General features: G+C 40.1%; 1 protein-coding gene across 2 annotated transcripts in view; it reads left to right on the plus strand.

Annotated features, from left to right (window-relative positions):
- Nucleotides 1-918: 918 nt before the first annotated feature.
- PSME4 (proteasome activator subunit 4) overlaps nucleotides 919-13083 on the plus strand; it is a 94202-nt gene continuing 82037 nt past the window's right edge. For both annotated transcript variants that reach the window (XM_065929293.1, XM_065929294.1), the window contains exon 1: nucleotides 919-1173. In XM_065929293.1, the coding sequence (XP_065785365.1) occupies nucleotides 932-1173 (242 nt within the window). In that variant the 5' untranslated portion in view covers nucleotides 919-931. The remainder of the gene's footprint in view (nucleotides 1174-13083) is intronic.

A 13083-nucleotide genomic window follows, 5' to 3' on the forward strand; every position in this document is an offset into this window, starting at 1 on the left:
TTCAGATATTCTCAAGACATCCTTTACTTATCTAGCAATTAAGGGCAGTACTGTTTTGTAATTGGTTACTCCTTAGTCAACAGTTCCGCATTACCGTAAAGTACTTGGAAGGCAGAAACCAGGTGTTCTGAAACTTTGCATCTCAAGGGCCTAAAAGGAGTGTTTGACACACAGTAGTAGGTCAATTAATGTTTTTGAATATTTATTGAATTCCTTTTTCTGAAACGAGGGCGGCCAAAAGAACGCCAGAAAGACGAGAGTTTAGAGGGGACAGGGTAAAAAACCTACAAGCAACAAGTGGGATGGACGGAGTACCTAGGTTTTTCCATAAACGGCGTCGCCGTTTTTTCCAACTACGTCGTCGCTTTGCCTCGACCGAGGCCACGGCGACTACAAGCTCGCGAGGCAGCCGCAGGGAGGGCGCGCGACCCCACGCAAGGAAGGACAATAGCTTGGAACTTGGCCTCGTGTTTCCGGTGGGACAGCCTCGCGCTCAGCCGGTGAGACCTGGGGGTGGGGGCTCCGAGCCCGGCCCACGGCGAGGAAGGCGCGGCACCCAGGGTTCCCGCCGCCGCCGCCGCCGCCGTAGGTGTCGCCACCGCCTCCTCCCACCTCTCCGTCGCCCCGCCCCGCCCCGCTCCGCCCCGGAAGTGACCTGAGGCCCATCCGGAAACTCCGGGCCGGGCGGTGCAGCGTCACCAGCCGAGCCGGTGCGGGGCGGGCGGAGCGGCCGCTGCAGCCGCCAACGAACCCGGGACCGCGCGGGGACAGCAGCGCGCCGGCCAGGGGAGGGGGCCCAGCGATCGGGCCGAGGGCGAGGGGCCGCCGGCGGCCGCAGGGCGACGACGACGCGGAGGAGGCGGAGCCCGGAGAGGGGTGGGGGCCGGGGAGGGATAGGGTGGGAGGGGGTTAGGGGGCTGTTCCTGGTCTCATGGAGCCGGCCGAACGGGCGGGCGTCAGGGATCCCCTGGAGCCGGGCGGGCCCCTGGGTCCGGACCGCCAAGGCTTCGTCCCGCAGAAGGAGATCGTCTACAACAAGCTGCTGCCCTATGCCGAGCGGCTGGACGCCGAGTCCGACTTGCAGCTGGCCCAGATCAAAAGCAACCTGGGCCGGGCGGTGCAGCTCCAAGAGCTGTGGCCTGGGGGCCTCTTCTGGACCAGGAAACTCTCCACGTAAGTGTGCCAGGGCTTGCAGGATGGCCGGAGGCAAAGACTCGGTGTGAGGGTGTCCGCGGTCTGGGGGAGGCTCTTTGTCCGCAGCGGACCGCTGGACTGCCCCCGACTCTGCCCCGGTTCGGGCGGATCGTTTCGGTGCAGTATGCCCCAGGGTCGCGACTCGAGCCTCCATGCCACTTTCCCACGGGATCTCCCCGGTTCTCACCAGCCCGCTACGTCCTTCGCAGGTGCTTCTCCTCGAGGTTTCGGGTTGCTGTCTTCGGATATTCGGGGCCCCAGGGAGCCGGAAGGGCACTGGACCCCCCAGGGAAAGAGATGAGCGGTCCCCCTGGGGTCCTTCTTGGACCTTTGCCGGTGACGGGAGGGAGCAGAGAGGATTCGAGCGAACAACTTTTGACTTTTCCTGGTGTTGCCTCCGGTTCTTTCTCCCCCTACGGTTCCCTGCGTCTTCCTGTCTCTTAATTCGTGTCTGATAACTTTCTGAATGGGAAGGAGGCCGTAGGGAACTTGTAGGTTCTGCTTTTGGGGGCCTTCTCAGGCTTTGCGGGTTTACTTGAAAAGATTGATTTAAAATCAGCCTTCAGCGCGTTCTTGGGCTGTGTATCAGACGTTGATGTTGAGAATGCCGAGTCTGAGAACCTCGGGAAAAGTGTGTGTTACTCCTGTGTGAATGTGCGATACTAAGGAAAATAGAGGAGAGAGCTGTCAGGTTGTCCTGGGCGTGATTAGTATCGGGCTTGTGTTAGTTTATGAGCTGTTCAGATGAATATAGATTACTTAAATCAGTTTCGGTTCTATTCTTTGTTACTTTTTAGCGGGGGGCGCATAACCTGTCTGTAAACAAAGTAAAATACAATTGGGGGAAAGGTTAGAGACTTTATTTGTTAGGTGGGCATCTTCACTGTGTCAGAAGAACTTTTTTAAAAGAGAATTTTGCTGTATCTTGTTTGATTAAGTGTACATAAAATCCGGTAATACTGTATGTTCACGCTTGTGGGTATGGATGGGTGAACATACAAGACATAAGTCAGTTATCCAGTGTTTACCCAAATCTGCTGAGTGAACTGGGTGATGACTCAGGGTTTTGTAATGCAATAGTCTTCTCTACATTTCCTCACAGGATGATTCTTATCTGCCAATTATTAAGGAGCCTCTGACAAATTTCTCATTCCTAAATGGCTGTGGTGGTGGGAATAATTACTTTGTAAATTAAGGAGTAAAACTAAAACAGTTAGTTTGCCCTTTTCAAAGAGTGACCATAAAATGTCAAGGTTAACAACTCTTCTCTTGATTAGAGTGTAAAGAAGTTTGTGGCATGGAGAAGAACCACTTTTAGTCACAGCAAAAGAATGTTTTATAAATGATTAAAAGTCACAGTTTTTAAAAGCTTCCTAGGTATTTTTGTTACTTGGGTACTGTAAAAATAAAGTTATTTTGTTCCAGTAATTCCTCATTTTAATCACTTAGATTAAGGAGAATAACCATTTTGTGAGACACAAACAGCTCCTTTTAGAATCAGGATGTATAAATAGATCAGTGTGTGAATTTGTATCAGGTTTGGATATATTGAGAATCTACACAGGCATAGTTAAGCACTTTCTTCTGATATTTTTATTGTTACTGAGCTTGGCAAATTAACACCAGGATATTTATTGTTTTGGGCTTATTAGGTATCTTTACCTGGAAAGGGCTAAAAATACAGTGGAGAACAGTCCTTGGTGTTTAGGGCAAGATTACAATTAAATGGCTTAATAATCTGCAAACCTCAAACCATTTATCTCTTAATTAACCAGGAAGAAGTGCTATTAGAATTTTATTTTGGAACATTGTTTAAATTCTGTAAGCTGATTCTTGGGATCGCGCTATGACATTTTGAACTTGGTGGGACATGTTGTAATCTTGGGTGTATTTTTTTCTCCTAAGTCATGTTAAGGTGACCTGCTTATAGTTGTGCTTGTTTTTTAAGCCTTGCGTGTGTTGCACAAGTTTACATCTACATGAGGCCAAAACATGTGATGATAGCTGGCAGTTGCCTTAGTAGTGACCATATGTAGTACTTCGTAGAAAAATGGAAAGTAGTAATGAAAATAAAATCTAATTTCTCCCACTAGCTCTGTGATTGTGGGCAAATTACTTTAATCAGGTGTGTCAGTATGTGTGAGAGAGAAGTGAGGGAGATGGACTAAATAATTCCTGAGAAACATTCCTGCTCTGGTATGATTTTTTTTTTTTTTTTGTCCTGTAAAGCCTAAATTAAGCCAGTGTGTATCTTTCTACAAGGACTGTTGGAGCAGTTTGTAAAGTACTGGAAATAGTTGCCCAGCTCAAGTGCATTCCCAAAGAAGCCCAGAATGTAAATACTGTCCAGGGACACTGGGATTGGATCCCTGACCAGTACATCCCCAGTCTGGGTGTTGCAGGACTGGGTAGAGTTCTCGGTCAGGAGATGCTCAAACTCTCCCCTCTAATTTTTTTTTTACTTTCTGTTTTATTTTGATGGCTGTAATTCCCTTTCAATCCTTCTTAAGACTTGCAGGTCTGTTTAGCAGTTATCTATGAAGAAAAGTTATTTCTGTGTATTTTAGAAAATGTCCTCGTGATATAATTCAAGGTCTCTTGTCCAGACAGCTTAAAGTATTAGTATTGCTTGTTGAGGAGAGATTGTGTGACATAATACATCAGGGGACTAGATTTTAAGAAGCAAGGAAACAAATTAGAGAAAAGAGGTACAAACAAATGGTCTTTGGAACACAGCTGTCAAGACACATCCTGGACACTGAGCAAAAGATATCTGTAAATAATTGGTTTGGCCCATGTGGAGAATGAAAGGAGTTGAAGAAAGGTAATCTTGAAGTTTGCTTTTTCTCCCTTGTCCTCCTGGACTTTTCCTGAGAGGCAGTGAAGTCTAGGCAAAAGAGGTTTATCTGTACCTGGCTTTGCTGCTGTTGCCGCCTTGGTCTTGCTTAACCTCTCTTAGCTTTAGAGTCCTCTTCTGGAGAGTGGGAGTGTGGACTAGAAATGGCTTTTCAAACCTAAAAATCAGCAGCAGATTGTTTCATAAAAGCAAAATATTAAACACAAATTTCGATCATTTCTTTCTTTTGTGTTTCTTTTCTTTTTTTTAAGTAGAATTTTTATTTTAGCAGAATATGTGAATTTGGAGTATTATGGAACAAATTTAGATGCTTTGTTTCAGTGAAAATGTTACAGTTTTCTGCTGTTTTATAATGAAATGATTGTATTACACTGAGAATCATTTCATTTGCTAATTAAACTGTAGTTCCCATGGTTAATTATTATTAAGAATATTATGTAGCCTTACTAGATAGGAATTGGATTAAACTGAATCATGTATTTAATTAGATTATATAATCACTGGGAACTTGTTTAGTCAAGATATACATTATCAGATATATTAACCTCCTCTTCTGGAAAGTAATTCATGACCACAGGAACACCCAAATTCATATCATCTCTCTGTTGGAGAAGAAAGAAGAAAAATTTAACCACTAAATCTTAGTTGTCTATTAATATGATATACTTAACAGAATATCTAATATTTGAGTATTGAAATTGTGAAATACACAATAAAGATAACTTTTTATTTGTAAAAGAATCTTGAAATCTTGGCAAACTGCCACGTTCATCAGTGAGAACCAGTTAGAGAAAGTGATAGAAAAAAGTTTGTTATTAAATGGCCACACCCAAAACAGGACCCTAAATTTTGTAGTGAGAAAGTTGATTGTTTATAGGGAAAAACAAAATAAATGAATTAATTGATTTTGGAGACATGAATTTTTCTGCTAAAGTTGTATGATGAGTTATCTTTCATGTTTTTGTTTTGTTTTAAATTAACATACTTTTCTTTAGAGCAGATTTAGGTTCAGAGCAAAACTGAGCAGAAAGTGCAGAGTTCTCATATACCCCCGTCCCTACATATGCATACATTTGATTTTTCATAGTAATGTCAAACATTGATTTTTAAAAATCTTTGAGGCCCTTCCCATTTTCCAGGGATTTTTCTTTTAAAATGTCTTGTCAGTTTTCTTTTCACTAGCTAACTGTCTGCTTCTGCCAGAGTCTCATTTGTCATTGACAGATTTTTTTTTTTTTTTCTGAGTTTTAAAGATAGAGTGAAACATTCTGTTTTATTAGATTACATGTATATTGAACTTAGCATGTTAAGATTTAAAAAAACTATCACCAACAGAGATTAAATAGCTTGCTAAAGTCACATTTTGCAAGTAAGTGGCAGAATTATCCCATTAAAATTTTTTTAATTAATTAATTTATTTTAAGTGGAGGCTAATTACTTTACAATATTGTGGTGGTTTTTACCATACAGTGACATGAATCAGCCACGGGTGTACATGTGTCCCCCATCCCTCCCAACCCTCCGGGCTGTCCCAGTGCACCAACTTTGAGTGCCCTGTTTTGATGCATTGAACTTGGACTGGTCATCTATTTCACATATGGTAATATACATGTTTCAGTGCTGTTCTCTCAAATCATCCCATCCTTGCCTTCTCCCACAGAGTCCAAAAGTCTGTTCTTTATATCTGTGTCTTTTTTGCTGTCTTGCATATAGAGTCATTGTTACTGTCTTTCTAAATTCCGTATTATATGCGTTAATATTACTGTATTGGTGTTTTTCTTTCTGACTTGCTTCACTCTGTATAATAGGCTCCAGTTTCATCCACCTCATTAGAACTGATTGAAATGTGTTCTTTTTAGTAGCCGAGTAATATTCCACTGTGTATATGTACCACAACTTTCTTTTCCATTCATCTGCCGATGGACATCTAGGTGGCTTCCATTTCCTATCTATTATAAGCAGTGCTGCGATGAACATTGGGGTGCATGTGTCTCTTTGGATTCTGGTTTCCTCAGTGTGTATGCCCAGGAGTGGGATTGCTGGGTCACATGGCAGTTCTATTTCCAGTTTTCTAAGGAATCTCCACACTGTTCTCCATGGTGGCTGCACTAGCTTGCATTCCCACCAACTGTGTAAGAGGCTTCCCTTTTCTCCACACCCTCTCCAGCATTTATTGTTTGTAGACTTTTTGATTGCAGCCATTCTGACTGGCCTGAGATGGTACCTCATTGTGGTTTTGATTTGCATTTCTCTGATAATGAGTGATGTTGAGCATCTTTTCATGTGTTTGTTAGCCATCTGTAATGTCTTCTTTGGAGAAATGTCTGTTTAGATCTTTGACTGATTTTTTGATTGGGTCATTTATTTTTCTGGTATTGAACTGCATGAGCTGCTTGTATATTTTTGAGATTAATCCTTTGTCTGTTGCTTTGTTTGCTATTATTTTCTCCCACTCTGAAGGCAGTCTTTTCACCTTGCTTATAGTTTCCTTCATTGTGCAAAAGCTTTTAATTAGGTCCCGTTTGTTTATTTTTGCTTTAGTTTCCATGGAGGGTCATAGAAGATCTTGCTGTGATTTATGTCAGAGAGTGTTTTGCCTATGTTTTCCTCTAGGAGTTTTATAGTTTCTAGTCTTACATTTAGATCTTTAATCCATTTTGAGTTTATTTTTGTGTATGATGTTAGAAAGTGTTCTAGTTTCATTCTTTTACAAGTGGTTGACCAGTTTTCCCAGCACCACTTGTTAAAGAGGTTACCATTTCTCCATTGTATATTTTTGGCTCCTTTGTCATTGACAGATTCTGATGTGAATAGTTGTCGTAACTTTTTTCTTTAAGTATTTTTTATTATGAAAAAATGCCAAACATATACAAGAGGAAAGAATAATATAATGAACCTGGGTGTACCCATCACTCATGTTCAAAGGTTGTGAACTCATGTTCCTCCCACCACCACACCCTTAAACCTTTTCTTTTTTTTTGAAGCATAGTCTTCATAAATATTTCTGGTATATATCTTTAAGGGAGAAGGAATGAAACAAAAAATCAATACCAATATCATTATCAAACTTTAAAAAAAGTAACAGTTTATGTTGATCAGCCTCATGAAGTTGATTTGACTTTTTTGCAGAATTTGTGATTTTACTTTTGAGTTTCCATTTCATTTGCATGGCTTTCTTTAAGGTTTACTGTAAACAGATCTCATGGACAGAGAGAAAAGAAATAGTTCATTCATGAATGTTTTCATGTTGTAACATCTTTGTTTCCCCCTCAACTTTGGAGACATAGAATCAATCCTGGGGTAACAAAGTCTGCCTTGAATTATCTCTTCTTTTGTTTTTGGCTGTACTGTGAAGTTCATACATTAATACACAGACTGATGCAAAGTAGTAGAGGCAGGAATCTGAGCAAATTATTTTGTGAGTGCCTTGTATGGGATGGGCACTGTTTTTGACAATGGGGATATGTCAGTGAAAGAATTTTGCACTCCAGGGAAGTTCCAGAGTGTTCTTTTTCTCTTAGTGCACATTTTTGCTCATTTAGAACAGAGAAAGCAAGATATAACTCCATCAGAAAATTGGAGGGTGAAGAAAATATGAATGCTAAGCACATTACTTAAAAATTCACACTCTTGACAAGTATGTTTTTAATGCCCTACATTGAGACACTGAAAAGGGCAGTTAGAAAAAATTAGTAAAACAGTGCCATTTGTTTTCTTTTGAGATCTGAATTTATTAATTAAAAACAATTTCTTCAAGTGCTCTTGATGAAGTGTTTATTAAAGCAAATTGTCTTGAAGTAAATGTTCTTAATTGAAGTGAAAGGGGCAATTACTAGTGAATAAGTGCACAACTTCTAAACCTGTTGTTCTCATTGTAGAACCTAGAGTTTCTCTTTTTGCTGTTAAATGCTCTTTATTTCTAGTGAACCTCCCTCCCCGATTTTAAATATAAAATTCAAATCTGTGTTTCCCTTTAACCTTTGTAGAAAATTTAGACCTAAGTCTCATGTGTCCCATGTGAAAAGCAAGCTGAGAACATGATAATGAGAGCAGCATCTAGCAAACAGCAACCAAAACCCTTTGCATTCATTGAGACTGGCCGCTGGAATGTTAAAAGCAGCACGTACTGTAAATGTTCCCATTTGGAACCCTGAAGGTGGCCACTTCCCTGTTGGGCCTAGGCGTTTCTTCCCTTCCAGTGTGCTCTCTCGTGGCTCCTTATTCATGCCTTTACGTTCTGCTGTGAGCTCTCTTGAGGTCAGAGTCTTTGATATTTACCTCTCCTTCACTGCACCCCTGGCATATCGGATAGCACATACACGTTCATAGGTACTCAGTAATGTCAGAATGAACTGTTTCGTCGTCAACTAAAACTTTTTGCAGTTTCTAATGAATTGTTACTTAGACAGTCAAAATGGAGAAAAATTAATTTGGGGTGAGATCTATTTTAATATTGGGTTCAGAAGAAAGTGTATATTTAACCAAAGAAGTGGAGGAAAGGAGCATCTTGGTTGAGGAAGAGAATGGTGTAACCTGAAGAGAGAGGGAGGGTAAAGGCTTTTAACAGTTACTTAGAGAAGAGAGCAGGTTGTATCAGTTGCATCAGGGAGTTTGAAATTCTCATTTAAAAATAAAGCCATCATCATTATTGTTAAACATTTAGTGTCTAAAAATTTAGAGTATTGTTACTACAGTTTTTTGATAGATGAACCATAACATTTTGGTAGTGGTCATTACCTTTTTATGCTAATTTGGTTTTAAAAATAATAATAACAATACCTAGATCCTAAATTTTAGAGTTAAGAAAATGTAATAAAGGCCTTTTCCCTTTCTAAGAAAAGAACTTAACACCATTGCAGCTGTGAAATGGATCTGAAAATGGTATGTTAGTTCAAGTAACTTGGAAATTGCTTAAGAATTATTAAAAATGCTTTATAATCTTGTAGTGGTAGGCAGCTTAAATAGACTATGTTAGTAATCTTTGGGTTGTTAAGTGTGGGTGTTTCATTTCATTTTCTGACAATTCTCTTTTTTCCTTTCTACTTAATTTTTTTAGTTGAAGTATAGTTGATTTTCGATATATTTTACAGGTATACAAGGTGATTCACAATTTTTAAAGACTACTCCATTTATGAAGTTGAAAGTCGCTCAGTCGTGTCCGACTCTTTGTGACCCCTTGGACTATACAGTCTATGGAATTCTCCAGGTCAGAATACTGGAGTGGGTAGCCTTTCCTTTCTCCAGGGGATCTTCCCAACCCAGGGTTCGAATCCACGTCTCCCGCATTGCAAGTGGATTCTTTACCATCTGAGCCACAAAGGAATCCATTGATAGTTACTGTAAAATATTGGCTATATTCCCTGTATTGTACAGTATGTCCTTGTAGCTTATTTTATACATAATAGTTTGTACTTCTTAATCCTCTCCTCCTATATTGCCCCTCCCTCTTTCCTTTCCCCACTGGTAACCACTAGTTCTCTGTATGACATTTTCCTTTTTTTAAGCCAGGGATGAGGGAAGTTTTTATAGCAAGAAATTTTGTGAATGTTCATGAGTGCTTGTATTTTGGACACATTCCTGAAGAGTTTAGTTGGCATAGCTTGTGTTCTAAGGGAAGGTAGGTTACTTCCAGAGATCCTAGTTAATAAAATGTTCTCAAAGTTCTGTCAACATATACAAAACAGGGGTCCCTATTTGGTGCATAGCAGGAGAAAAGTTGTGATTTAACAATTTAGGAATGATTTTAGAAGTGTGATTTTTAAAATAAACTCAAAGTTTAACAGACAGATATCCTAAGACCTTTTCACCGTGTTTTGTTTTTTTGTTTGTGTGTGGAATTCTGATAATATTTCATCCAAAGGTTCACTTTTAAGTGTTTTAACCCTGAATTTGGGGTTATGACCAAAGAGCTGTGAAGTCAGTTTAGTAGGTCTCAACCACTTTGGGTGTGATTTGGTTTGATTTGTTGAACTAGACAAAATTTTTAGAGTGAATTATTTAGAAGTAATAAAGGTGAATGATCATGACCTTCATCCAAAGGTTCACTTTTAAGTGTTTTAACCCTGAATTTGGGGTTATGACCAAAGAGCTGTGAAGTCAGTTTAGTAGGTCTCAACCACTTTGGGTGTGATTTGGTTTGATTTGTTGAACTAGACAAAATTTTTAGAGTGAATTTAGAAGTAATAAAGGTGAATGATCATGACCTTTGTTTCAACTATACATATGTTTTTGTGTATACTGCATTCTATATTTATTACTGTGGATTGTGGCAAAAAATTTTGAAAGCTACTCATTTTTCAAGTTTCTTTCAATACTTTAGATATATAATGCACACCTACTTATTGAGCTATCAAGATACAAAGGATGGAAATAAAAAGTCGCAACAGTTTAAAAATAGCAGTGCGTGCATGCGTGCTCAGTCGCGTCCAACTCTGTGTGACCCTATGGACCGTATCCCACCAGACTTCTCTGTCCATGGGATTCTTCAGGCAAGAATACTGGAGTGGGTTGCCATGTCCTCCTCCAGGGAATTTTCCTGACCCAAGGATTGAACCCAGGTCTCCCACATTGCAGGCAGATTCTTTACCGCTGAGGCACCAAGTAAGCCCCCAAAATATCGGTAACCCAAGGGATTTTACAAGAGAGCATTCCCCATTACCACTGGAGTGGGTAGTCTTTCCCTTATCAGGGGATCTTCCTGACCCAGGAATTTAACCCAGGTCTCCTGCATTGCTTCCCTTATAGCTCAGTTGGTAAAGAATCTGCGTGCAATGTGGGAGACCTGGGTTCGATCTCTGGTTTGGGAAGATCACCCGGAGAAGGGAAAGGCTACCCACTCCAGTATTCTGGCCTGGAGAATTCCATGGACAGCCCATGGGGTTGCAGAGTCGGACAGGACTGAGCAACTTTCACTTTCCCTCCGGCATTGCAGGCAGATTCTTTACCAACTGAGCCACAGGGAAGCCCCATAGATTATTAAACGAGTGGTATAGATACTACCTGCCATCTGTTGAGGGGTCAGTATGTGCCAGCAGTATGCTAAAGGCTTTATATTTGTTATTTCATTTGATTTTCACAATTAACTGTAGGTACATTTATTATCTCAGCTTCCCTGGTAGCTCAGATGTAAAGCGTCTGCCTGCAATGCGGGAGACCTGGGTTCGATCCACAGGTCGGAAAGAGCCCCTGGAGAAGGAAATGGCAACCCACTCAGTACTCTTGCCTGGAAAATTCCATGGATGGAGAAGCCTGGTAGGCTACAGTCCATGGGATTGCAAAGAGTCTGACACAACTGAGCAACTCCACTGACACATTTATTATCTTAGTTTTACCTTTGAAGAAATGAATCTTGTTATGTAACAGCCAGTTTGCTTGCTGACCACAGGTATTTGCTCTTAACCATATGTCCAGAGTAGGGAAAACTGCCTGGGCTGTATCACCTGGGAAAACTGCAGCTGAGCCTTGAGATAGGATTTGATTAGGTAAGGAAGAATTTGGAGGAAGATGTTTAATGTGTGGGAACAGAGGTGGAGCAAATTGAGTACACGTGCTAGTCTGTACTCAGACCATCATATTGAAGTAATCAGTTGTCTGTCCCTCTCTCTAGGCTGCATGCTGTAGGGCCATTTGTTACTTATTTTTGTTTCCATTGCTTGTTGCCATGTCTGGCTCTTAAATGATAGTAAAACATTTCAAAAATTGAATGCCGCTTTTATCTATGCTTCAAGAAGAGAAGCAACTGGGAGAAAAACAGAGGCATCATTAGGTGTGAATAGTGAATGACTTTACTAGAGATTGTTGTGTCAATTTTAGTAAGTTGTAAAGGACATAACTCTGACATATAATATGCTGAAACTCCAGTGTGTTATTCATCCTGTGGTAGGTGGGGGTAAAGAGGAGAGTAAACCTCGGATCTCTTTGTTCCTTTAGTGCCTTCCATCAGTGTTATTCTGCTACACTTGATAAAGATGACAGACCTGGCTTTCAGTGTTTTGGAAACCTACTCTCAGTGTTTTAAACCAGTTTGTTTAACTTGGTCAGATATCTATTGTCAGTTTGAAGGTTTTTTGTTTTAAAAATAGAACCAGCCCTGGAGTAGCTGTTTGTAGTTACTTAAGTTATTGTATTTCTCAAGGTATACTTGTATATTCAGTCAGTTGCAGAAAAGTTTCTCAGTGTTGACCTTGTTTCATCTCTGGTAAGAGCTGAGAGTTAAATATTAGTGATGCAGAGGTCCCTGCCATCACATTTTATAGGCATTGAACAGTGGTTTGAGCTTCCGTTAAGTAAAAAAAAAAAAAAGTAGTAAACAATATATGTATTATCATTAGATTTGTGTTTTTGAAAAGTATGTACATATGTACATTCGTATATAAATAAAGTCTGGAAGGATATTACCTAGGCTATTATCAGTCATATGCAACAGTTTTCAAATTTGTATGTTTGCTGTACTATTTGAATCATTTAAATAAGTATATATTGCTTTCCTGATAAAATAATAATTCCCCCCCCCCCCCCAGTAATATTTTCCTATCAGTTCTCAAGGATGCAACTTACAGTTGGTTAAAAAAAATAAAGGAAAGAAAATGTATAGGTTTATTGTCCTACCCACAGATTTCCAGCATGGCTCAATATAGATGTTGAAGGAACATTGTCTTATAATCTATAACTTAACTCATTATTTATTCTCTGGGTTGGGCCCCCCCCCCCCTTTTTAAGGTTTTAATTTTTAAAAATTTTTTAAAGGCAGATTATCTTAAGATATGTTTAGCCTCACAAATAATTAAAGAAATATAAATTGAAACATTGTATTAGTGTTATATTTTTAATGATTTAAGTAGATTTTAAAAAGCTTAAATTATGCTCCCGTCAGTCTGCTTAGGTGCAGTAGTTCTCAAACATAGTGAGACATCTGGGAAACTTACAAGAGAACAACTGGTACCTGGAGCCCCATTCTAGCATAGTTAAATCAAAGAATCTCTTTCATGCCCATTAATCAATTACCTATCCCCATAGCCTTGTGAGGAAACCCA

The sequence above is a fragment of the Muntiacus reevesi genome, chromosome 3 (genome assembly GCF_963930625.1).
Source record: "Muntiacus reevesi chromosome 3, mMunRee1.1, whole genome shotgun sequence".
NCBI classification, from domain to species: Eukaryota; Metazoa; Chordata; class Mammalia; order Artiodactyla; family Cervidae; genus Muntiacus; species Muntiacus reevesi.